Genomic DNA, 27,929 nt, shown 5'->3' with positions numbered 1-27,929 from the left:
TTAGTAGATTTATATATTTAGAAGTAATTTACAGGATACCTGTACTAGATAGCACTAATAAGATGTAAATTTGTACATATAGGAAAGATGAATTATTACAAGTAACTGATTTGATACCATAGTTGTACGTGCCAAATGCATTGTACAATGCTTTTTATTTATGGAATTTCTTGGCTTGATTGCCATATTGTTGGAAAGAACAGTTAATAAAGTTATTTGTTACTTGTTTACTTTAACGATTTTGCTTGATTGATTCATTCTTTAAAATGTCTGGTCACATGCTAGTCACTATGGTAGTTATTAAATTAGTACTTCAACATCTCATTTAGATAGTAAATCAGAAAAATCATAGAACGGAATCATTGTTTAGTTGTTATGCTAGACGCTTAACCATGTCATTGTGCCTTAGATTGCTTGCTACCGTATAGGAGAACCGTAACATATAGTACATGTGATGAGAATCTGCCCCAGTTAGAAGTTGTGTGTGATAGCTCGAGTTTAGTTGTGCTAGCTTAGACACTAGTGGATAGCGTTGCATGTAGTTTGTGATGCTATGTGGAGTTGGTGAATCAAAGAAGTTTGATTGATTGTGCACGTTTTAGTGCATGAGATTAGTAGTTAAAATCATTTCAAAAGTGTTCTTAAAATGTTTATTAGGTGGTCTGTCGATGACAGATCACCTCTTGATTTCACCAGAATTTTCTTTCTTTATTCTTTATTTATTTTTATTTCTTCCGTAAACTTTTTTGTACACACGTTCACTCGAAATCGACATGGTCAATTTCCTTCAAATTTCTGTCAGTCATCAAGCCCTATGATTTCAAGTTAAATCAACTTTTTCAAGGTCATCAGGTCATCGCGACGTCATCCAGGCGCCATTTTGTAAAAATCAGGTCATTATCATATCTCAATAACGAGTCATCAAAATTCAACTATATTTGGTATACATCAACTTCAGGTCAACGGTCAACTAAAAATTTCATCAATTCCGCGCGCGCACCTCGACGCGCATTAAAATTTTAAAATGCTCAAATTCGTTCCACATTAATTTTCCATACGTTTTAGGCCATTTTAAGCATTTTGCAAAAAACGCGCGCGCACACACATGCGCGCGCGTGTTCGCGCGTAATTGCATCTTCCAACATAGAATCGCCAAATTTGTTTATATCAATGCATCAATAATATAATTCTGAACAATTTGATACCTTGATCAACCAACCTTCTACGACAAGTAATAACAAAATTATCACCCGTTAAACTTTGCAGCATGTGTGCGCGCGAGCTCTCACTACAGGCCATATATGGGCAAAAACATGTCTATTGAAAATTCACTGTAGCTCTTTAAAATAGTCCGTTGACCCAAATTTTTTTTTCATATATCGATAGAGTATGAGTTGTAGATTTGATTTCATGTCACCATTGCCCCTCAATTTGATCATGACGTCATCAAAATTGCGCCTAAACTGAAAATTTCATTTTTTCAAAAATGACGTCATCAAATTTATGCAAATTTGATCATAACTCTGTGAATATTGATCATTTTTCGCCCAGATTTTGATGTGTTGTAGTTTAGAATGTACTCTTTCTCGTCAATTCCATGGATTTTTATTTTGAAAAACGCATCATGGTGTAAAATTGCGATGAAAAGAGGCATGTCATTTTTCCTCATATTACGTGTAATCTCTATGGGACATGACTTTTTCTCAAAAGTAGATTCTACATTCGTCTATTTCGTGAGATATATCTCCATTTTTTCTTGTTAGTTATCCCTGAGCTTTTGATATGATGTAGCTGAGATTCTAAGTTTTCGGAAGTGTGCCCTCCATTTTTCGATCAGATGCCAGGATCATACCCGTTTTTCGCCAGGATCATGCCCGTTTTTCGCTTGCAAAATTGGATTTGTAATTCTCAAATTTGCTTACGTCTAATCTCTATGGGAACGTGTAATCTCTATGGGGATTATCGTGGCTCAATGGATAATGCCCTTGACTTGAGTTCTCGGGGGCGCAGGTTCGAGTCCTGGGGGTGAACAAGATGATTTTTTTTTTCATTTTTTTGTCTTTTTACCACCTCGTACATGATCCTTTATGATAATTAAAAGGTATGAAAGTTGAAATTTAGCAAGATTAAACAGATTATAATTTTTTCATATCACATGTATTTTCATATATCAAAGAGACCCTTTTCACAGTGCTTTATCATCTCCCGTCTTTCACAAGTATTCCATCCATAATGATTAATGAACATTCCGTTGTCATCATGAAGATCATATTGATCTGCTTGAACATGGTAATAGTGATCATGATGGCGAGAATAAGGACAGACCACCTAATTCGTCCGCATGACGAATTAAAATCTAGTTTATAATTAGTTGTTAACTCATCGATATTGTTGCGAAGTGCAAGTTTGTTGTGACACATGAGCCTTGAATTTAGAGATGTTCTGCATGCACTGGTGTCGAGTTTAAGTGAGCATGAATGTTTATGATTTCTAGGGTGTCGGGGTCAGAGGTGACCAATTAGAAGTTGTGGTGATTGTGACATGTTGAATTTGTGTGCCAATGCGCTTACAGCAATTTGTGAATGATTAAGGCATTTAAATTACAATGTTGTTGTTGTTATGGGCCAGTGAAGCTGGCCCATGACGCTCTTTTAAAGTTCAGATGGTGGCAGCGTACTTTGTGGAGAATGGTTGATGATAATTGGTGGCAGAGTATGATAGGAATTTTCAACATATTTTCCATTCTTTATTTTCTCTCTTGTTTCTTTCTTCTTTCTCAATCGTTTACTCTATCATTCTATCTTTATCCTTGATTTCTCCATCATTCATTTTTTCTATTTTTCATTTCTTACTCGATCTTCTCTTTATCTGTTTCCCATCTTGTTTCACAAAACCCCTCTCTTTTTCCTCTTACCCGCCTTCCCCTCTATCTTCTATTTTCGCCGCAATAATTCATTGCTTTAAAAATAACAATTAGTCTAGACTAAAGTTAGAGGAAATACAATCAAGAAACATTCTCACTCGCTATTCCAAATATTACATAAATTATTTCATATTTACTAACCGTTTTCTTTGCATTGGGCTTGAAGCATACCCTTCCGCAAAAAACAATTATTTTCTTGAGTGACAAATAACATCATGATTCCGGACGCTCGCCGGACGGGTGAAGATGTTCTTGATTAATGATGTAATTAAGAATTGGGGTGTTTTTTTCTTCATATGTCATATCGTGAGTAAATTCTAAATTTTTTCATATCAAGTCTGAACAAAGTTTGGAAATATTATTTAATAATTTGTGTGTGCTAACTAATCTTCATTTTTGTCTTATTAGCTGCATGTTCCATGGCTTTTTTTCCAATATTTTGCTAGTTCCTTAGCATTACACAAATAAAGTTTGTTACGATAATAGTCTTGTTTAAACACCAGCTCGGAATCTATATATGTCCACACCAGAGAAGTGTTAAAACAACACCAGTTTGGAATCAAACCAATGCTGTTTTGATACTTCTTGGTGTTGTATAAACACATATTTGGCGTGAGGCCAAAAACCAAACTGGTGTTGTTTAACATTTCTCTGGTGTGGACATATATAGATTCCGGGCTGGTGTTGAATCAACAATTCAGTTTTTGCAGTGTAGCCCGGCGACATGTGCACGCTTCCCTTGCTTGCCTTTCCAATACAGGAATTTTTCAGCAACTATTTTCTGAACTTGCTACTAGATGGTATATTGGAGCACTTGTGGTCGCATGTGGATCTTCTGAATAATGAAGAGTTAATTTCTCTTATTTTTTAACCATCAGGTGCAGGCACATGGGCACGATGTCACCAGAATGCTGGCTTATAGCATAAGGCCAAAAGTATACTTCAGCCACATGCAAAAAGGTGGGTCCTTTGAAGAATTGCTAAATGAATTACAAAGGAAGGAATCTGAGGAAAGCCAGCAAGGAGCAGGCCAAGGGATAGTTCCAAGGGATAGTGATGATGATCATGATGGCGATGATGGCGATGATGGTGGTGATTATGAAGAGGAAGAGGAACTACTATATGAATTACAAAGGAAGGAATCTGAGGAAAGTCAACAAGAAGCAGGCCAAGGGATAGTTCCAAGGGATAGTGATGATGATCATGATGGCGATGATGGTGATGACTATGAAGAAGAAGAGGAAGAAGAGGAAGAGGAACTACTATATGAATTACAAAGGAAGGAATCTGAGGAAAGTCAACAAGAAGCAGGCCAAGGGATAGTTCCAAGGGATAGTGATGATGACGATGACGATGATGAAGAAGAACTCTGGACATTGCAGGAGGAAGATGAAAGAGGATATTCCAGTGAAGATGGACAGGAAGAGGAAGCTGTGGAGGAAATTAAAAAAGGTCAGTACTCTGTTAATAATTCCTTAAATCATTAACCCTATTGTTTCTGAAACTTTATTAGTAAAAGCTTGTGTTCACATAACACCAATATTGAAGAGATGAGATTAGTAGCAATCGAAGGTTACTGATAATCCCCACTTAAAACATCCATTTATAAATGCTTTCAAGCCTCTATTATGTTTTGAGTGTCTGCATTCAGAATACATGAAATCGCACTCAAATACAACTCGATAAACGATAACCCAAACTATACAGTCCAACCTCTTATTTGGCCTCCCTTTATCAGGATCTCTCTAATATCCGAATGCAATCTTCCTGTGATTTTCCCTAGTTTACTCAAATAATTACTGGGAAAACAAAGATTTCAAGCATAATCATTATTACTAAAAAAAATGTGAATTATATATTATTCCGAACATCTGTAATAAACATTCAGATGAACTTTCATGTTGATAACATGCTTTCAGACACCTTAGACCCATGCAACTGCATGTATTAAACATAGAGTCTCCCATATTCAGGTAGAAATAGGATGCGAAGTGATGTGGGTGACATGAATTCACAGTATTACATGGTAGTACAAGGTGTCCAGTATCCAGTAGAACCATGCTCGTAGTGAGCATGGCGAATTCGCTCAAGAAAACATGACCTGACAAAAAAAATGTGTAGAAGGTTAATTCATTATCTTTTGTTTGCCAGCAGATGGGAAAATTAATTGTGTTATACATTCAAAGGTATAGAATTAAGATTTTGAATAAATACTTACATGTATAATAATAATGTGTTTTCTGTTTATTTATGTACTAAGGAACGAAAAGGAAGCAAGGACAAGATGGGAAAAAGGCGTCCAAACCAGCAGGTAAACAATTTACACTGTATATTTGTACATGTATACAGCAATGATTTGAAATGTAGAGGATATGTTCAATGATATCCTGCTGTCAGGTGCAACTTCTTGTACATAGGACAGTCAGTCCACCTTATTGAGCAACAAAGTGTCTTGGCATGCATTTGTGTTGCTGGGGTACGATAGCATGAATTCTATATAGTTCACAGTGGTAGGCAGTCTGCTTCACGAATGAGTCCGGAACTTTGGTGAGTGACTAGTCCCTGAAAGATCAGTCATGCAACACAACATCTTGGCCTTGTTGCATAGAACTCTATAACTAGAGATAAATTTTAACTGGAGATTTTTTATCATTATTTTGGGGGTTTTGTGTTCAAGTCAAAAGTCAAAATATGTAATTTTAGTCCTCAATTGTCACCAATTGTACCGGTTTTATGCAATGGCCCTTGACAGAATGTAAACATGTATGGACCCCAAGTCAATTCAATTCAGGTTTACAAAAAAACATGATTGACAGTCAAAACTGGTTTTAATGTGGATTGGAGATGAGTTTGTGAAATGGAATGGACCTGTAAATGCGAGCTGTAAACCGAAGATGACAGATGATCATACTCCTTCATGAAATATCAAGAAATATATATATATATCTAGTTTAATTTGAACCATTCCATCATTTTCACTGTTGATATGACAAATAATCATGTTTTCAAATATTTCATACTGAATTATAGAATTGAAAGTTGTAGAATTTATCCTTTTTCAGAAGTTAGTGTGCCACTGATACACCCTCACTTCCCCTCATACTCCCCAACATACATGCACAAAATAGATATACTCTATTAATCATTTTATCCCTCGAGATTAGAAAAAAATAATAATAGGCCTACACTGGTAGAAATTTTCCTATAAGAGTCTTGTAGGCCTATTTGGTTAAGGAAGACCTATACTCATGATTCATTTTTTAAAATGTCCTACCTTTATATTCCCTATCCCTTTAGTTACATTTATTTAGTAATACTATTATTCACCCTACATGCAGATCGAATCGAGCGAAATTGCCCACTTTGTAATGTTGCGACAAGAACGCTTGCCCGGCATCTTCGCCGCAAGCATACACAGCTGAAGGAAAACGAGATCTGGCATTTCATATATCAAGCCAGAGAACGGTGAGTATAGTTCTTTACTCACCCATTGCCTCCAAGATTATCTGAATTTCATAGGTTTAACACAGGGACTACCCAGTTCCTGTAACCAATAGATTAAACTCTTTGCAAGTTTTGTTTGTAATTTTGTACAAGTGGCATGAAAATCATTGACAGGAAGTGTCGCTGTTATTCCAGAACTGAACAATAAAAAAAATCAATATTCTATTTCATTATGAAGAGAATTATAGGAGAATGGACAACTGAATGATGGAAATACAAAGCATTTTCACATTTGCACCTCATAATTGTGTTATAAAAGGTTATTGATAATTGATAAGGTGTGATCATCTGCAGACTGCAGTTAGCAAATTTATACTTTCTAAAGATTGAAAATATGCATGGATATATTAAGTATTTGAAATCAAATTTCAAAATCCCTGCATTCTGGTCATATAAAACTCGGAATTGCTTTCATGAACTGGTATTAAACCAACATGTTATAAAATAAAAGCTATGGGAATCATGTGTTCAGAGAAATTCTTATTTCTTACAGTGTGAGTATATGATGTAATATACATGTGACATACTTCTTCTATTTTTTAGAGTCCCAATTCAGAGGAAGAAAACCAGAGATGAAGGACGAGAGAGAACTGGACAGAACTGTCCCCTTTGCGCCGCAAAAGGATTAACCAAACTCTCAGACCATATGAAGAGGAAACATAATGGCCACACAGTGGAAAAACAAGGTACTTTGAATAATTTTGTCAAAGCAATCTCATGGGGTAAGCCATTTATCACATTTAAACTATAAAAAAAATCCAACAACAGAAAATCAGGCATAAGAATTTTATATTCTTGCAAAAGTGGATTTATTACACATTTGTAGTTGATCATATAGGAAAAGGTATGCAATTAGTCATAAAGGTAATAATCTCCCCCCTGCACACATATACACTACCAGCATGATGTTTCTGGTGTAGTAATTTGTAATGGCTTATTGTGAATAAACATTGCAATGATTTATTTTGAAAAAGTAATATTTTCCACTTCGAGATTAAGAATCCTGTCCATCTGTGTTTCCAATAATGGCTTCATCAAAGTTTGTATTTTTGTCTCACCTGTGAAGCAGAGTGAGACTATTGGCGCCACTTTTCCGGCGGCGGCGTCAACACCAAATCTTAACCGAAGGTTAAGTTTTTGAAATGACAGCATAACTTAAAAAGTATATGGACCTAGTTCATGAAACTTGGCCATAAGGTTAATCAAGTATACTGAACATCCTACCTGAGTTTTGAGTCACATGACCAAGGTCAAAGGTCATTTAGGGTCAATGAACTTAGACCATGTTGAGGGAATCAACATCAAAATCTTAACCTACATGTAAGGTTAAGTTTTTGAAATGTCATCATAACTTAAAAAGTATATGGACCTAGTTCATGAAACTTGAACATAAGATTAATCAATTATTGCTGAACATCCTGCTTGAGTTTTGAGTCACATGACCAAGGTCAAAGGTCATTTAGGGTCAATTAACTTTGGCCAAATAGGGGGTATATGTTGAATTACCATCATAGCTTAGAAAGTTTATTGGTCTAGTTCATAAAACTTGGACATAAGAGTAATCAAGATTCACTGAACATCCTTTGCGCATTTCAGGTCACATGACCAAGGTCAAAGGTCAATTAACTTTGGCCATGTGGGGGGTATCTGTTGAATTATCATTATAACTTTGAATTTTTATGGATCTGATTCATGAAACTTGGACATAAGAGTAACCAAGTATCACTGAACATCTTGTTTAAATTTAGACCCCAGGGTTTAGATTCTAGACCACTAACGTCAGACTCTAGATCTAAGAGTCTAGATTCTAGATCTAGAAAAGTCTATATCTAGAGTCTAGCTCTAGAGCTCTCACGTTATGGTGGTGGTCTCCAAGTCTGTTAACGATTGGAGTTAAGATTTTAATATGAATTCTAGATCTATCTATTTATTTCATAAATTCTTTCAGTTGCATAATGTTTTATTTTGTTAGACCTCTAGATCTAGACTCTAGATCTATATTCCAGATCCAGACTAAAGTCCTATCTCATAAAAATTTAAAAGAAATAGATCTAGAGTAGACCTAGGCCTATAGGTCTAGATCTAGGCCTAACGTAGGTCTCTACAAATCTATCTGCGTCGTTGTGCCGCCGCTTAAGGTTTTTCCACAAACTATTTTAATCCGTAGATCTACATAATTATGGTAGTCCTATATACTTAGACTCTACCTTTGTCATCACGAAAATTGGCCGATAGTGATTGCAATGGTCAAGATTGACCACCAATGGCATTTCCCAGTCGGCGACCTCCCTGTCTCGGGTGCGCGGTACGATGTACGATTCCTTTGTCTATCGCATATACTTGACCATAATACTGAAAATAAAATAATTGCCAGAGTAGATCAGGCTTTAATTATTCCGGCAAAGATACCAATACCACTGAGTGAAAACAACTTCTCCAAGAACCACTGTACTGAAAAGTGACCTTTGTTTTTCATTTTGCTTCCTTGTCCATTACTGGATGGATAGTTGAAGGGAATGACACCCCTGCCATATCATTTTTCTAAACAAGTCTAATAGACTAATGAGAGACAAGACTATTTTTTGTAAACAGTTGAGGTCTGAAATTGTATTGTACTTTAAAAATCCCAAATTCCCAATCAATCAAAATTTGCCGTTATTAGGTAATTATTAATTTTTTGAAAATATTCCCCTCTTCATATTCCACAGCACCAATTATGGATTGTCCTCCTCCTCCACCACCTTCTTGTGCTTCGTCTATGTCTGTTTCATCCCTATCTCCCCCTCCATCCTCATCTGCTGCTCCATCTTCATCTCCTGTTCTATCTTCATCTCATGCTCCATCCTCATCTCACGCTCCATCATCTCATGCTCCATCCTCATCCGCTGTTCCTCCCACACCTTCACATTTTGTTGCTGTATTTAATCACCCCTTATCTGCTCACTCTCATCATCATTGTAATCATGTACATGTACCACTTTTCAATTCTTCTCAAACTCCATCTGGATTTTCTTGTAAGTGTTTTGCCTTCTTTTTTTTCCTTTTCTTGATCATTTTGTTTGTCCTGTACATTATCATGGTCATATCATATTTGTTTCTTTGAAGTTGTGTCTTTTCTTTGTCCATTGTTTGTGTATCATTTTGTATGCATGTTGTGAATGTAATGTCTGAATCCTTTGCTGTGAACAGAGCTACCTACATGTATCTTTTTTCATCTTCAATGAGGGAAATTCTTAAGGTGAGCTTTTAAGATTTCCTCATTTTGGACAGTATTTCAATGTTAAAGACCTAGACTGGACCCCAAAATGAAATTGACAAATCATATCATATACCAATTGAAAGCTTTATAAAGATAGCATTGTAAGCTTTAGGCATTTTACTGCTTATCAGCTGAGTACTTTCCTTAAAGTGATTGTTTAACATTGGTTTGACTTTTAAAAAATCTGAGCTCGAAGGTCACACATGTCACCAGTGTCTGTGATATGTTACAAAAATGAAGCCCAGAAAAAATTGCATTCGAAAATAATTATTTAGTGCTTCAAAAATTGAAATATAAAGTGACCGGAAACACCACCTTAATTTCATCCCATACACTTATGTGTACTATTTAGGCGTCTAGTAGACGCTTATTTACAAAATCAGGGTTTGCCTTGTAGTTTTAGGTTTTCTTTCTCAATAACAGTTGTTTTCAGGGTTTATTAGTTCTAATACATGCACTTGTACACATGTTTCATCTTGGTTTAAGAATTTTTTTAAATCGGCTGCTCACAAAGTTAAACCATACCTTTAAAGGACAAGTCCACCCCCAAAAAAGGTTGATTTGAATTAAGAGAGAAAAATTAAACAAACTTTAACACTGAAAATTTCAGATGTAAATTAGGAAAGTTATGATATTTAAAGTTTCGCTTAATTTAACAAAACAGATATGCACATCCTGGTCGGTATGCAAATGAGGGGACTAATGACATCACCCACTCACTTTCTTTTGTATTTTACTATATGAAATATGAAATATTTCGATTTTCTCCTTATTGTCATGCGAAACAAAATGAAATTGCTTCCTGAACATGTGGAATTACCATTAATTTAACATTGTTTATTTCAACCAAGAGTGTGCAAAAATTGAAATATTGTAGAATTCAAACAATAAAAAAAAAAGTGAGTGAGTGGCTGACATCATCAACTCTTTCATTTGCACATCACTAAGTTGCACATAGTTACCATCATATCTCTGTAAGTGTATTGGTCTAGTTCATAAAATGTGGAAATAAGTCACCAAGTATCACTGAACATCTTGTGCGAGTTCTAGTAGTTTTCAAAGTCAGCACTGCTGCTATATTGAATCGCGTGATGCAGGTGAGACGGCCAGAGGAATTTCACTTGTTACATTTTAAATTCCTTTATCTGAAGGCACCAGAAGCATATTTACTGGCCAAATGTCAGCAGTGTTTGGTTGCAGGGAAAGTACTGTATGGATGCATTCATCCATGTCATCATTCTATTCCCTTAATAATTATGATTATTTTATTCATTTTATTTTTTATCTCCTTAGCCAAAGATGGCATCTTCGAAAGGTATTTGCAGTTCACAAGCTTCTATTGCAAGGAGAAGACGGCTGAGCAGCATAAAAGCCAGCTTGAAAAAATTGATGATCTTGCCGGTGGCCTGTCAGCACTCTTCTCTGACCATGATGCAATTTACAGGTATATGGGATTCAATCTGGTTAATATATCCTTGGCCAGATACCCTATATGGAATAATTTGAAGACTTATAACACACTGAATAGTGAATTAAAAGTTACATAGTATGTGTTAATGCATGTAATGAAAAAAAAGTAATGTGTCACAATATTTGCTCCCTCAGAAAAATTAGAAATTTATATTTGAGTACAAAATGAATGTATATCCTCGCTCTTAACCCTAAACCTACCAGGGGGAGGGGGAATTTTGCCCCCTTCCAGTTTTAGTATTTTTTATTTATTCATTTATTTAAAAACAGGGAAGCCCATTCAACAAAGTGTTGGTCTCCCATGGGGCCCTGTAACAGTGTACATAGCATAACATAACAATTATGAGAATTCATTTACAAAGCAACATCATAAGAGAGCCATAAATGAATTAGTAAGTACACGTGAAGGAAATAAGGAAATACAATTAACAATATAAGTAAAATTATTTTAAAAGCAGATGACGTGAAAGAAATAAGACGTGTATTGTTACAATTACAATGAGCCAAAAATCTGTTAAGAAAGTAAGCTGAAGTAATTGTGAGTCGAACAATATCAAAATAGAGCTAGGGCCATATGTTAATTATATATAATGATTGAGGTACAGCTTGAAAAGAAGAATGCTTATGGGTCATGATTAGATAATGCTCAATGTTTCTAAAAATGAAATTTAAATGATGCAAAGCTAGTTTGGGATCTTATTTCAGTTGGTAGGTTATTATATAGGGATGGGCCGTCATAGCATAATGCGTTTTTACTGTATTCTGTGCGACATTTAGGGAGTACTAGGTCGCCTCTTGCTGACTGGCGGGTGTTAATTTGGTAAATTTCACCAAGTTGGAGAAAATGAGGTTTCGTGTGATTATTCCACATACATTTTTTACTTCGTTTAATGTTCTCGGCATGACTATTTATGACTTTTTTTCAAGTATTGCAAAACTTTTGAGACCAAATTTGTCACTCTCAGTCATATCACTTCAAAGCCCCATAAGTAATGATTATGACAATATTATTGTTGGGGATATTCAGAAGATTAAGTTCACCCAAAAATCAAATTCTTGAAGCTTTATTTTTTTATTTACAGGTAAAAAAATATTTTTGCCATAAGTTAGCATAAATTAATTAATATAAAATACATATATTAGAATTTAAAAAATCTCACTACACAGTCTTGTTTATTACATTGGCCTCTACCTTCTCGCAAATTTTCATGAGCTAAATCTGTAGGGGGGGTGGCCAAAACACAAGACCCAGTGGGATTAGGGTTAACTAATTATTTTAGTTTTAGAAATATGTTGAAAAAAAACACCAAGAAGTTAATTCTAGGACAACTTACTGTTTTCCTTTCTATGTGACATTAAGTTGTAGCATCTTTATTTAATAATTTTGCCTTTATCCTAGTGTATACAAACACTTGAAGACCACATACCAGCCAAAAACGGTCGGCAAATATCTAACAAGTGTGGCAAAACTGGTGGCTATGCTCAAAGTAGAATATGCGGAAGTCGAGAGACTGCAGATTACGGACAGAGACCTACAAAGACTGGAAAACCTCCTAACTCCCTTGTCTAAGAAGACATCCATGGGAATAAAGGAGCGAGAAGCAGAGCTTAAAGACAGCATTGCAGGTTGCATTAAAAAAAATTGCTGCGTTATCATTTTTGAAAGGTTTTTGATTAAGTTCATTTGAATCATCCAGTTCTCTCATGAGCTTTTCCAAATCATTTTCTTAAGAACTTTCAGATACCCATTTGTTTATAAGTTATGCATGTTTTTTCTAACATATTTTTTCATTTGTTTCAAAATGTTCTATTTGCTTAACAATGTTCTGCCTTTTATGAATAATGCAAATAATTCATTTTTGTGCTTTTTTTGTATTGATGTTATCTCTATTATTTTTAGCTCACTTGAGCCAGCTTTAGTTCATCATGCATTGTCTGTAACTTAACATTTTCATATTCTCTAGAATGAGTGTCAGATTTAAAAAAAAATTGGTAGAAATCGCCTTTTGGATATGGGGTGTGAAGTTCAAATGTTTCCCTTAAATCCAAAGTGGTTCAGGGGACAACCCTTCTTTTGCAAACTGTTCAATGTTACTATTGCAGCCCCATTTGCTAAAACTATTAAGGTTTCGCCCATTAACTTCAGCTTGGAAATTTAAATCAATATCAAATTTGGTAGCAAGTAAGAAGTAAAATGAGCAAGAGTTTCTAAACACTGGGACGAAAGGTCAAAGTTTAAGGACAAAGGTCAATTATTGTTAGAAATGGGGGGTGTTCATATTGCATAGGTCAAGTTGGATATAAGGTTAGTCTCCACCACCAGGATCTTTCATTTGTGATTACACAAGTATTTATGGAATTTCAGTGTCATATCTTTATGATAACCCCCCCCCCCCCCACCAATTCTCTGCCATTTATAATGAAAAATATTATAGTTTTTAGAACTGCACCATAAATATTACTTAACTTTAATTTCCATAATCACATTTCTTACTGGAAAAGATGTCATGAACTCACAAAATACAGTGTAATACAAAATCCATTTAAAAAAATAAATGTGTAGGTGTGGGATAGGCAAATGCTAGAGGCCTTGTAAAATAGTCTGGAACCTACCAAGGACAGGTGCCTGATCTTACTGCCCTGTCCACTCGCCCATAGGAAAACCTCGGCAGGCTCATTACTCACAAGGGCTCTAGTAGTGCAGGCCTAGGCCTAACCCCTAGACAGAACAGCCATCATCAATCGAAAGCAAGTCTAAACAAATGGGATGCATGATTTTGTTTTAGACTTTCCAATCAATAATTTCATGTGTGGATCCTATTTTGAATTTCACAAGAATGCATATAGGCAAATTATTACATGAAAGATTCAGGCAATAATTGCAGGAAGGCAGAGGCATACCAGTCAATTGCATGCAGTCAAGTTTTTTGTAGTTTTTGTTGTTACAACTGTTCATTGTTTCAATCTAATAATAGATGCAATGTATACTCATATGCAGAGATAATAGTTGCTGTTTGTTTAGTATTTTTTAAATGTTAAAATGTCACTGAAGTGATACCATTTGACTATATAATGCTTATATGCATGCTTCTAATCATTAATGTTAATTTTATTTTGTAGGTGTCACCATGTTCGGTGGCAGCAGCATCAATAAAGTTTGATATTTATACTGTTCGGTTTAATATATTAAAAGTTTTTCATGCACAGAAATTTTTCAAGGCTTTCCTTGTCCTTCATATACATATGCATATAAAATAGCTGCAAAGATGACTCACCCCAAATCTTATCCACAGTGTCTCGAAATAACTTGATTTGTAATCTGTTTAGAGGTTACAAATATGAGTCTACCCCAAATTTGTAAATAGCACAAAACATATTAACTGCAGGTTTTATACACCAAATCTGTTAAATGTTAAAATTTGGCAAAACATCTTACTATGCAATGTTCCAAAACAACAAAACCTAAGCCCAGTAAAAATGCAATTGACGATTGCGAAAATTTAGGAGAAGAAAGATGCAAGTTTATTTAGTGATGCCTTCTGATCTGACTTTCACTTTTTCCCAAATTTTATTGCAAGAGCTGTAGAGAATAAGGGGCTGGGGCATCTTCCCGCAGGAATAACCACCTTGTACTTTATTTCAAGTTCATAATTGCTGATTTTATCATATTCTTCTGTTACAGAGGAACTGCTATCAAAGGAGGACCTGCAGATGTTTTACAATACCCTCTACAAGCAAGCATGTGATGTGAAAGGTTTGCCGATTATTAGTATTTTTATTCGTCCACGCCAAAGATTCTGGAGGCATTATGTTTTTGGATTGTCCGCATGGCTGGATTTGTTATGTTTGTGTGTAATTCTAAGAACTCCTTGATGGATTTGACCATACTTGGCCCAAAGGTCCCCTGTGACGTGTTGAAGAACTGATTAGATTTCGGGCCAGATCCACCCAGGGTCAAAGGTCATATATAACTTTATGTTTAGTCGTTTCCCACATCCTCCCTCCCCAACCAGTTATCTTTGATTTGTTGACTAATCATTAATCAATATGCATGCTATGTATATCCACCCAACCTAGGCTGTCAAAATGCAGTGTATTGAAAAAAATCAAACAAATAACTCAGACAATTCATTCGAATGTAGGTCTAAACAAACTGAGTTTAAAACTTTTAAATCTAGGACCGTAAATGTGTGGATCCTATTATGAATTTCACAATAATGCATAATGGGAAATTATTATATAAAAAATTCAGGTAAGAATTGCAGAATTTGAGAAGACTGGGGCATACCAGTTGACTGCATGCAGTCAAATTACTAGTGTCATTGGAAAAACTTGTGTTTAAATGGTGTTGATAATGCAAATTAACTTACAAATTATGCACCCTCCCCTCCCAAAAAGAAAAAGGTAAATGTTTACACAGTTTTTAAATAACTTTCAGTGAAATGTGGCTTTAATAAGCCTAAAAAAATGGTTCATTTGATTGCAGTATATATGATATTCTCTCTCTTGCTGTCATGTACCAAAGGGAACGATCTGGATTGAATTAAATAAATTTGTTGTTATTCACATACCATTGACCTGCTGTAGAATTGGCTCTTAGCACAGAGGGATGAAAATTCTCCAAAATTTAATAATTTCAAATTAAAAGATAAATTTTGAATTAATCATTGTTAATTTTGAAACCAAACAAAATTCAACAAATTGTATACTATGCAGCTGTCCAATGTCTGAATCAAAATCAAATGTGTCAAATGTTTTGTAACACCTATTACATTTCTGCAAGGACATGCATTGTGCATTTTTTGTGATTTACTTATTCACTTGTGTTATTTCTTCAGAAATGCACTTGGCTGGGGAGAACCTAAAGTGGGAGCATGTAAGAAGCGTACGAGATTTCCTACTTCTGACAGCAGTACTTAGTGGTGCTCCGAGAAGCTGTGTGCTCACCAACATGAAAGTGGGAGAGGTTGCCAAAGCATTCAAGCAAAATGGAAGGGTTGTGATACAGGTACAAGCTTTTCTATTCCATTCAATTATTTTGTCATGTTCAATGATTAAAAACACAAAAATTATCCACAGACTCTTCTTAACAAAAAGTGCATTGAAAAAAAATCACAAACTATAAAAACATCAAAATAATACATGTAATATGAGTATATCAATAAATAAATATACCCTGTCTGCATGCTTGAGGACCCACAACACGACACCAACCACTGATCCACTGTATGAAACAAAGTGTCACCCGCAGTGGAACAATGAAGTCTCAGCATGCTGACAGGTACCAGGAGCTATTACGTGGATACAGGAATAAATTAAATAAATAAATTAATTTGACTTCACCTCCACCTCGCAAAACAACATCAGAATTCATTGAGATTCTGTACAAACTCAAAAACATCATCACCTATGATATTACACTTGCTTCTTACATCGAAGCCTGTAATCACCTTCAGTCCATTCCAAGCATCTCTTGAGTTTCCTACTTGGAATTTCCTATCTACTTTTTTACCAAATTGTCTTTTCCTGTTCTTCATATATTTCTTAAAGTTTCTCTCATTCTGAAAGGCCTGAACTTTCTTGTGAATATAGTCTTTGCATTTCTTATCCACCTATGGTTTGTTATTAGGGTATGTTCTTGTTGTTACCTCAGGGATTAACATATTCTTACAAAACTTGATGTAGCCTGTGACAACATTCACTGTCTCGTCCAGAGATGCTGATGAGTCCAGGAGGACATCCCAGTCGGTGCACTCGAAGGAGGCTCTCAATGACTAAGTTGTGTCATCATTCCACTTACTTTCCTTGTTACTGGTTTCACACGCTTGAGTTTCTGCCTATACTTCGGAAGTAAGTGGATAACGTTATGGTCAGAATTTCCCAAGGGCGGCTTGGCTACAGCCTTGTAACCGTCACGTACATTCACAAAGCATTTGTCTAATGTGCGGTTCCCTCTGGTTGGTAGGTCAATGTACTGATACAGATTAGGCATTGCAGTATGCAGATCACAGCTATTAAAATCACCTAACACAATCTGCACCGAATCTGGTGAAAAATTAGAAGTCTGATGAATAGTACTTTGGATTTTTGTGGCAGCAAGATCAACATTCGCACTTGGTGGGATGTACACAATAGTAACATAGATATTATTAAACTCCCTTGGCAGGTAATGTGGATGAACTGCTATAGAGAGAAGTTCAATGTTTTCTGAACAGAAGGTATCTTTCACAGTGATGTTACTTTCATGACACCATCTCTCATTAATGTAAACACACACCCACCACCCCTGGTACTCTTTCCTGATGCTGCTGTGCGGTCCCCTCTAAGACGGATGAAACTGTCCATGGGCGTATCAGTTTCAGTGCCTTTTGATGAAAACCAAGTCTCAGTAAAACACAGTAAGCAGCTATCACGGTACTCATATCTGAATTTCATACATGCCTTCAACTCATCAAATTTATTACTCAATGAACGACAGTTACCTATTATAGAGAGCAATGGGGGACGAAAACATCTCTTTAGGCGAGCTCTAACTCCTCCTTTCCTTCCTCTCTTACGTCTATTCAGCTCCCTTGGAATATCGCAGCTGAGCTCAACCTTGCCACTCTCGCCGGCAAGCCGAATCAGAGATTGAAGAGCGCCATCATATTCAACAACAACAACAACTTGTATGAAATGTTGATTTCACTATTTCGATTCGCATCATTTTTTTTTTAGGCTCTTGCATACGCACATTCAAAATGGTTTGAATCAATGTAATGATGACCAACTTTTCAATTTAAAAGTGGCCTTGGCATTGCAAGGCTGATTCATCACAACATTTAAATTAAGCTATCTTGAAAACTATTCTACCTAAGTCAGGAATGCATACCTTCCAAATGATCTCTCCGCTGAATTTAAATATTGGAATGTATAGAGAACCATTTTGCTGAAGGCCTAGGGATTGATCTAGGAATACATCAAGATATTTATAGGAGGTTACTCTTTCCAGTATAGTGTTATACATTCAAACAATCCACGGATGGTTACAATATTTGTAATAACAATTCAAAGATTAGATGTCAATCCAAATATTAGATGAAATTATGTAAATAATCGACTAGAAATACAGAGGACATATTAACAGAACTCAAATACTGAACATGTAGTCGAATATCGTGTTACCCCTATAAAAAAAAATTTCACTATACTACCAAGGAACATATATCTCCACTATACTACCAAGGAACATCAATATTATCAAAGAACTCATGATCACAAGACATCCTCATCATTCGGCCGAGTTGAAGTCATTGATGAACAACATTTCCATTACTTCAAGTTTTATGATGAGTTGCGTAAACTAACGCCATCATAGATCACAGTCAGATAAACTTGTAAACGCACCATATTTCCTTGCCCATACTGTTGAAGCCAAGCTCCGAGTTTACCGAGGCATGGAGGGCATATGGCCTGCAGGAAGGGGTCTAGTGGAATATAAATTTTATACAACATATATTAAAAATACATACAGCATTAAAATTGCAAAGAACTCGCTGTTCTTCATTGTTATTGGAGTAATTTAAATTGGTCTATAATTGGACATGTCGTCCCTTTCTCCCCGTCCTCTCTCTGTATACAGGGGTAACTCTTGAACGTTTCCATTCCACAGGTATTTTGCCAGAATCTATAGAAAGATTGAATGAGTGCATAAGATGAGAACATATGACTGAGGATGCTCTTTTGAGTAATAAAAGCAAATTTCACTTTATTACCAAGGAACATATATCTCCACTATACTACCAAGGAACATCAATATTATCAAAGAACTCATGATCACAAGACATCCTCATCATTCGGCCGAGTTGAAGTCATTGATAAAGCCAAGCTCCGAGTTTATCTTGTTTTATCTTGTTTCGTATAAATTTCTCATCGACTTGTCAAGTTTGAATTGTGACTCTGACCGATTAAGCATCTTTCTTTGAACTGATGTATGATCAATCCAAGATACACAGTTGATACCAGCTGTCGAAAAAAAATTCATTGAATTTTTCTGCAAGAACTCCTTGATCGATTTCTTGTGTACCATTACCACTCCTAATAACATAAGTCTTCTTGTTTGAGAGTGTGAGTATTTTGAGAATTTTACATAGCTTCTTTGGATTATTCTTTTTTTGCATTATCTGTTCCTGATAGTAACTCTTAAGTCATCCTCAAATTATTCACAAAATTTCTCATACTTCTGAATTGTTTCCATGTATCTCTATTTCTAGTCTTTTCTGCCATTTCTTTCAATTGGTTTATTTCATCTATTTATTTCGCATTTTATACACGGTAAGCAATTCAGTTATACACGATAAAAACATTAACAATGAATAAAAAGCTGGTTTACTATTGGGCCCTGTTAATTAAAATACATGTACATACAAATTATAATGATAAATATATACAGTACATAATATACAAAATATACAAGAAATAAATCTTTAAAAATCCCAACCCTCTGTGCTTTCATCAGATTCATCAAAAACACACAGACACACACACTCCATCACATACTAGGGCACATTCTGCAGACTCGTTACGTGTAACGTATAATAATTAATTTAACATTTATGATGTTGTGGATAGCGTCCAAAATCATCTGTTACCCATGGGGTTTTGGCCGATCTTGCTCTCATAGAAACAATAGGAGCATGTTTGTCACACACCTTTGATAACAATTCTTTCCAAACTTACCATGCGTCTTCAACATTAACACTTTGTAGAAAGGGTTCCTAATCAACCTCTTGCAGATCGCCAATAAAAGCATCTATGTCAAACTTTTTGAAAGACCGAATAGTAATCATTCTGTGAAGCAAAGTTGGTCTATAAAGTTTCCTCACTACATACACAAAGCTGTGGTCGCTTAACCCATTGGATACCACTCTACTTTCTTTGACATTTAGTGGGTTATTAGTTAACAAAATATTAAGAAGACTTTGGCTATTTCCAGTTATCTGGGTAAGAGATTCGATTACCTGTTAAAGGTTTGTTGGATACACAGTTGTTTTATAAACTGAGCCTTTCTAACATCAAGCGTATTGTAATTGAGATCTCCTAAGACATATACTTCTATTCTCATAGCCTGTGAGACTGTAGTCTCAATTAAGTCCTGATATTCAACATTGGATTGTGGGGGCTGATAAAAAATTCCTATCAAATTTGTGTTTTGCAGCTTGAGTTCAATCCATCTAGATTCAATATGTGAGCTCTCTAGGTCCACTCTTCGACATTAATTGAGCTCGTCAGCAATGACCATTGCTACGCCTCCCCCATACCTATTCCTATCTTTTCTCTCAATAACAAAACCATACAAATCAATGTGATTCCTTACCATTCTGAATATCACTTATTTTTTGTAAAGGCAGCTGGATCAGTTGTAAAGACAAAACCAAACCCCAAAATAGGATGCCATGAATGGTCATGGTGGTTTGGATCAGGAGAAAAGACATATTCTTTATCTTTTAATTCCAGGTGCATGATCACAAGACGTCGTCTTCATTTGGTAGAGCTGAAATTGTGGTTGAAGACCAGCATTTCAATTATTTCCAGCTATATGACGAGTTGCGTAAACTCACACCAAAGAGCTCACCATCAGATAATCTTGTAAATGCGCCATACTTTCTGGGCCATAATGGCAAGGCTGTGTTGAAACCAAGCTGCGAGTTAACTGAGGCTTGGCGAGCATGTGGGCTGCAGGGAGGGGTCTCTACGAGAAGCATCCGAAAGACAGTTGCCTCAGCGGTAAGTAAGATTCATCCTTGACACAGAGAATGAAAATAGGTGCGCTGTACATATACGTTTGCAATGAACGGCAGAATTGCCTGAACAAAATGCCATTTACACCACCACCCTTACCCCTCCCCCTCCACCAACTCTTATATTTTTTTTCTTTTGTTGCAGTTTATTTTTTGATGGAATATGTGACATGCATTTGATAAAACAGAATACTGCTAAAGCAATTCAATTTCAGCCATTGAGAGCAAATATAAGCATATTTATATATGAACCATGACGTGAAAAGAGTCAAATTGCAGTTCTCCTGTACACAAAATCACTTTTTGGAGTGATTTTTGGTCTGACATGTATGAATAAATAATTATCTAACTTTAGAACCATACCCCGGGCATCACAAATTTGATGGCAAAATTTGTAGGAAACTTGTAGGAAAAGTCATGAAAAATCGTGGCGAGAGCTTTGTGCCTTCCAGAGCACTTGGGCGAAATCTGCCAATTGGTGTGTCAAACCATGGTAGTCAAACCATCAAAGCAAGCTTTAATAAACTGCATTTGGAAGTAATGTATAAATGAGTACAGTATTGAAGGAAGGCTTGTAATGGGAAGTTTGAGGTGTACCAAGGCATTGTATGTGAAAGTTATTTCTCTCAATTTTGTTGTTATGTTGCAGGCACGGGATGAGATGTCTGCGGAGTGGCGCAAGAAGGTGGCAACCTTCATGTGTCATTCCGTAGAAACTGCCGAGCATTACTACACGGCAAGATTTAAGACTTCCCAAAACATCGAATGCCGCGATAAGGTGTGGAGTCTTCTTCTTGGACAGGTATGTATCCTTCATTATGCAATAATTATCAAATCACATGTGTTATTGCTACCCTAATATTACATGTTTTCACAATTTTTCTTTTTTCAGATGACTCTTGCTTTAAGAAACTTGCAACTGCCAAATAAAAAAAAAAAACATTAATTTCTTATCTAACCCTTAAATTTCATTTTACTTCTTAATCTTATCCAATCCCAGTAATATGTGCAATATTTTGCGCATTATTAGCACTGGACCAATGTGTTATAGATCATGTGGAACCTTTCTCGGTGGAGCTTACTCAAAGACAAAAGAACACAAATGAATTAACAACCTAACTACCAGTAGTTGATTTTGCTATTCGGTAATTGTACCAACTACAAATTCAATCAAACAATTTTATCCTCCATATGCCTCCATTGTACTATCAGTGAGCAAAGTACACATTCTTTTAATTGGGGTCAGTACATATTTTAACCTGCGTATATATTATGCTTCAGATTTGATATCTATTCATAAATTAAATCCTACATGTTTCCTTAAAATCAACAGCAGCCAGAAATGCAGGAGCAGACTGCTCCTGAACATCCTGTAGATGTCCATGTAGAGGTCCATGCTGGACCATCAACGAGTCAGACGACCGCCCTAAAAAGTGCAGGCATGAAGAAGAGGAAGGCCCAGGGAAATACACAAGCCAACATCCCCTCTGAGTCTGCTCCTGAGACCTGTGGCCATGAGGAAGGTCACGAGCTTTCTCAACAAAAGGAAGTAAAAAAGGTTTGTCACTAATGCTACATGAAGTTTATGTATTTCATATCAGTATGTTTTTTTTTAATAAGACCATGCCTTATGAAGTTTTTTTCTTTTTCTTTTTTAATTATTATTTTTTATTTAAGTAAGGTAACTCTCATAGAGAGTAAAATATAACATTTCAAATTATAAATTTCTTACTACATATAAATCAGTATTTGTAAAATTATGTTTAAACATAGCAAAGAAATCCTTGTTTTCTGTGTTTTTGTTGCTCTTAGATTATGAATACATCAATTTGACAAAAGACAAACTTGTTGGTTTTTGCAAATAAACTCTTTATTTGTAAATGATAAATTTATTTTGATATAAGTACAGAAATAAAACATGCATATATATATATATATATATTTGTATTAAAGAAATTGTATATGTCACTAATTCATTGAAAATATATTCATTCACTTAAAATATTATTTATGATACCCGATATATTTGAATATGCATATTACAGAGAATATCTGAAAATACATTATTCCAACATGTTGACTTTTGAGCAAAGCTCATTCTAGAGCTGCTAATATAAGGATCCATAATTATCAACTAAAATTAAATTCATAAGCATTTACTTTCTAACTTTCTCTGATATTAATTTGATGTCTCCAATTGCGATGAAATCACACCTTTGAGGAAAGAACATACTCATCTAATTGTTTCCCCTTCACAATTTTTGTTAAAGTTTTACATCAGTAATAAAATACTGAAAATAAAAGATTTATATTTTATTTTCTACTATGTTTGTACCTACAGCCAAGATCCCGCTTCGTACTAACATCAGTGGAGCTTGAGGACATGAAGAGGACAATCATGGCTGTCATGAATCGGACATGCTCAGTAGTCAAAAAACCAAAATTCAGGGATATAGTGAGTACAACATTAATTTATCAATACTCAAATGTTATTCACAATATTTCTAATAATTATCCTATATAGTGTGCAATGTGCGTATTCTCTCTAAACCAAATGCTACTTTATAAACTGGAATTGGTGCATGTTTTTTTTTCACAATGTTTTTTAAGTCACAATGGCATGAGAAATTATCACTTCAATGTATGTCTGTTGTGTTGAATACTTTAGCAGACTTGCATGGCTTGTGCAATCTAATTCAGTTTGATTTCACTTGTACGTTTGAAGTGTGATGTGATTTTGATAGCCCCCTCTAAAAGAAAAATGACAGATTTAAATCAGTTCCGGAGACTTGTGAATTAGGGAGAGAAAAAAACTGAACTCTTTGGAGTTTTTTGTATTATGTTTCAAAATCACAAAGTTCTAATAATCGCCTATTTATTTTTTCAATTCTTTTCCCTTTGAAATCGTATGTGAACTCAATAAGGTTAATGGTTACTTCTGTTGGATAGAAACTGAGTGAAAGATATATTATTTTCATGCCTTGAGCAGACCTGCCAACTAGTACTTCAGTAATTTCTATTTAAATAGGAGAAGAATAATGATTATCACTAGCAAACTACTGATTTCAGAAATTAGTGTCTGTGATATAATATACTACACTTCTGAGAATTACTGATTTTCATCCATCAAAGTACTGACAGGCTTTTACAAAATTTGGCAGCTGTACTTGAGCATGAAAAGGTAAAAATGAACAATTTGAAGTAACACACACAGACACCAAAAAACCAACATGAATTAAATAAATCAAGCCACCAATCATGCCGATTGGTAAATTAAGCACACACAGAATTAATAAAATACAGAGCCTGAAGTTTTTTGCAAAGTCAGGTTGCATTACAATACAATGACACAAGTGTGAGATTCCTTAGCCTTCTGGGTGGATGTAGACATATGATAATGTGAATATGAACATTCACAATTATTGTCACATCAAATTGTCAAGAAGTTAGCTCACAAAATGAATTTCTTTTACCCTAAAAGGCACAAATGAAGTGATGCCTGGTGATGCATTTTATTATTTTCACAGGGCTTGTGGTTCAAACCTTGTTGGTTCCAGGCTGTTATGAACACATTTGAAGATACATAGGTCAGACAGTATCTATAGATTTTGAGATATGCAACTCTATCAATATTTTACAGTGATTGTTCAAATGAAAACATTCATGGTAAAATTATTTTTTTTAATGTATTCTTCTTTTTACCTGTTCTCTTTTATTAAGTTTGGAAATGCACCTGACATTCCCCATTGTTGTGCAAAAACATTTGCACATTTCTGTACTTTCCTTTACTATTGACTAATTTGTTTATGCTGTTTTAATTTTGATTGTGTATCCCATTTTTTTGTCAGACCAACGAGGCTTATAAAATAATAATGCCTAGTACGAGAGATAAGATTACTAGTCAACAATTTTATGACAAGGCCAGAAACTTGGGTCTGCGAGAAGGTAAGCTAAATCTAATGGCATCACTGCTAGTATATATACATGTGTAAGTCTCTCTATTAGAAGATCCTTGTATGGATATTCCTTTCAACATTTTTTAGTGATATAAAGGCTCTATGACAGGCAAAGGATGTTGACTCCTATTAATGTGTACTAATTTTCAATCACTTATTATTTAAAGTGATAAAAAATATTTTAATTATTTTTAAATGACCTAAGCCCCCCCCCCAAAAAAAAAAGTACAGTATTGTGAACAGAGAACTCTTCCTGGCAACTGGATAGATAATAAAAATAGTGTTGCATGTTTTCATACAGTGGACCATTACATATTATATTTTAAGATATACATTTATACAACTTGAGATAGGAATGCTCAGTAGTTTTGTAACTTGCAAGGAAGATTATGAATAAGAAGATATGTTGAATGAAAGGTCAAAGTCAAAGGAATAAGATATTGTTCCCACATGTAGTAAATGTTGACTTCTGAGCAATATTTGGAAACCCCCTAATAAGTTTAATTCCTTCTTGATCAATTCTGTCTAAGTTAAAAGAGGTAAAAGTTAATCAAACTTACTTGAAAATAGAAATAATATATTCAAAATTGATGATAAGCACTTTGAATTTGTCTTTTACAGAGATCTGGTGAAATGTGACAAGATCTGCCGCAAGTGTTGGAAGTCAATGAGCCCACATCAAGCATTACGTCTTACCCCCGTTTGGGAACGGACCGCAGATCAGATTGCAAACTGCGGTATTTTACCCCATTTTGCATTTGAAAATCTAAAACATAATTTCCAAGCCCTGGGGGTCTTTTCATAAAGCTGTTCGTAAGTTAAGAGCGACTTTAACAACGACTGGTGATTATCGCTAATGGTTTGTACCATTTACCGCAAGACATGATCACTAATCGCTCTTAACTTACGAACAGCTTTATGAAACATCCGCCTGATCAACCCCGCTTGGCCAGGTAATCCCCACAGGCCAGATTATGAGCGTTGAGCCAAGAACGAAATGATAAACAACAGCTGTGCTATTACGTAAGTCTTCTCTGCCTGTAGAAGGACCTTCGGAATTAAATAATTGTATTCGATATTTAATCACGTTTTCAAAGGCATATTGTATTCAGAAAGTTAATGCTAGCCCATTTTCAATTTCGAACGAAGAAAATCAACCTTGAAATAAGGAAAGTAAGTGAATAAAAAATGGCGACATGTTTTCCAGGACCGCACTCGGGCTGTTGTGTTATCTTCGGACCGAGGTAAAGAAATAGGTGTTTTGATACTTACATTGCATGCTTTGGGCAGTAGGGTTTTCGTACTTGAAGAGAATTCATTGAGAAAATCCGGGGTATAGTGTTATCAAAAGGAGGTTTTTCGTCATGAGTTTGAGAACATTGAGGCCCGAATTTTCAAAGGTGGTTTTGAAAACCCACGGTTGAGTCCATGGTTTATGCAGATTTCCTGTTTAAATTACGCTTAATTTAGCGCGTATTGGGCGTGTGTATAAAAAATGTTCAATGCTGATGCGCGCATTTGTCACAATGCGCCAAATTGACGCCTGTTACCATGGTTAGATACGCTATTTTATTCATAAGTCCACTGTTTGAAGAGTGGACTCATGAATAAAATAGCGTATCTAACCATGGTAACAGGCGTCAATTTGGCGCATTGTGACAAATGCGCGCATCAGCATTGAACATTTTTTATACACACGCCCAATACGCGCTAAATTAAGCATAATTTAAACAGGAAATCTGCATAAACCATGGACTCAACCGTGGGTTTTCAAAACCACCCTTGTGAATTCGGGCCTGAAGGTTACCGCCCTATAGAAGTATACTTAGTGTTTTGTACATAAAAACCTTTGATTATTGCAGTTCCTCTGATTGTTTTATTTCACAAACAAGTTATTTGGATTGTGATTGCATCTGATTGATTTCAAATAGAAGATTTCCATTTCTGCATATTGCATTAATGAGTCACTGAGCATGAATGGTTAAATCCAAGCAAAATATTAATTTTCCCATATCCAAGATGATGATTAAATCATTGGGATGCCTTTATTTTGGTTTAGCTAGAGGTAAGGTTACCAGATTATTATTAGATACCAGTGGAACCTATTACATGTAAAGCCAGAGGTGTCAAGGAATGATATGATCGTGTACTCTTATATTTGCTATTTTTCAGTTCTTTGAATACACGCTCGTATTTTCTGATGCTTAGAAGAAAAGTATACAATGCAAGGTATTATACCCATGAAAATGAGCATTTGATATACAGGTCAATTAAATGGACACCTTAAAATATTATGTGGCCATGCGTTTTGAGTGAGGCCCATTTCCATTACAACTCGAATTTTCCTCCAAAATCGCACTGTTTCATAAAATTGCATTTGTTTTCTTATGTATGACATCCTATACCCATAAAAGTATATATATACTTGAAAGGAAATTATCTGAGGAATTCAAAAATGCAATCAGAAAAGGCATACGGTAATGACATAAAAAGTTTTAGGTTAAAATATGTGGAAAACTGTGAAAAAAAAATACTTCCCAATAAATCTGAGAATCAGATAAACTCTACACCCTATAGGGAAATAACATGCATATTTCAACTCTTTAGAGTGAGACCTTTCCAGTGATATATAACTTGTTAGGGATAACTCTACCAAAATAATTGGGCACGATCATCTGTATCAATGTGTATCAATGCTTGATTTACCCCTAAAATATTATGTAGTCTTGCCTTTAGTTGCATAAATACACTTGCAAACACTAAGCAGTATATTATAATATATTTACTGTGGTTATTATGATATTATGAATAAAAAATGATTTCATTTGACTCAAATCGTGGGATTTGTCACCTCTTGGCTCAAAGACCAATGGACCACAGGTTGACAAACTGAGAGTCAAGTTTAACATATAAATACAGAAAAAATGTGAATGCACAATGAAAAGTTCTTATTACTGCTTTAGCTTATTCAAACTTAGTGTGAACATAAACAACTAACATGTTATAAATAAATCTATACGCCTGGTAAAAATACTTTA

General features: G+C 35.2%; 2 protein-coding genes across 3 annotated transcripts in view; one reads left to right on the top strand and one right to left on the bottom strand.

Annotated features, from left to right (window-relative positions):
* Positions 1 to 27,929, bottom strand: part of LOC129275856 (dynamin-like 120 kDa protein, mitochondrial) — a 183,225-nt gene that overhangs the window by 78,745 nt on the left and 76,551 nt on the right. The gene's annotated exons all lie outside the window — the stretch shown is intronic.
* LOC135156699 (uncharacterized) lies at positions 741 to 27,413 on the top strand. Its single transcript, XM_064109698.1, has 13 exons — positions 741 to 4,375; positions 5,184 to 5,234; positions 6,262 to 6,388; positions 6,971 to 7,113; positions 10,980 to 11,130; positions 14,839 to 14,894; positions 15,995 to 16,164; positions 20,652 to 20,921; positions 21,585 to 21,737; positions 22,269 to 22,493; positions 23,277 to 23,390; positions 24,784 to 24,880; positions 25,513 to 27,413. The coding sequence occupies exons 1-13, from the start codon at positions 3,832 to 3,834 to the stop codon at positions 25,521 to 25,523; spliced, it is 2,112 nt and encodes a 703-aa protein (XP_063965768.1). The 5' UTR covers positions 741 to 3,831; the 3' UTR covers positions 25,524 to 27,413.

This window comes from Lytechinus pictus, chromosome 14 (genome assembly GCF_037042905.1).
Source record: "Lytechinus pictus isolate F3 Inbred chromosome 14, Lp3.0, whole genome shotgun sequence".
Taxonomy (NCBI): Eukaryota; Metazoa; Echinodermata; class Echinoidea; order Temnopleuroida; family Toxopneustidae; genus Lytechinus; species Lytechinus pictus.
Note: the sequence above shows the minus strand (reverse complement) of the source record. Positions and strands in the feature narration are given on the sequence as shown.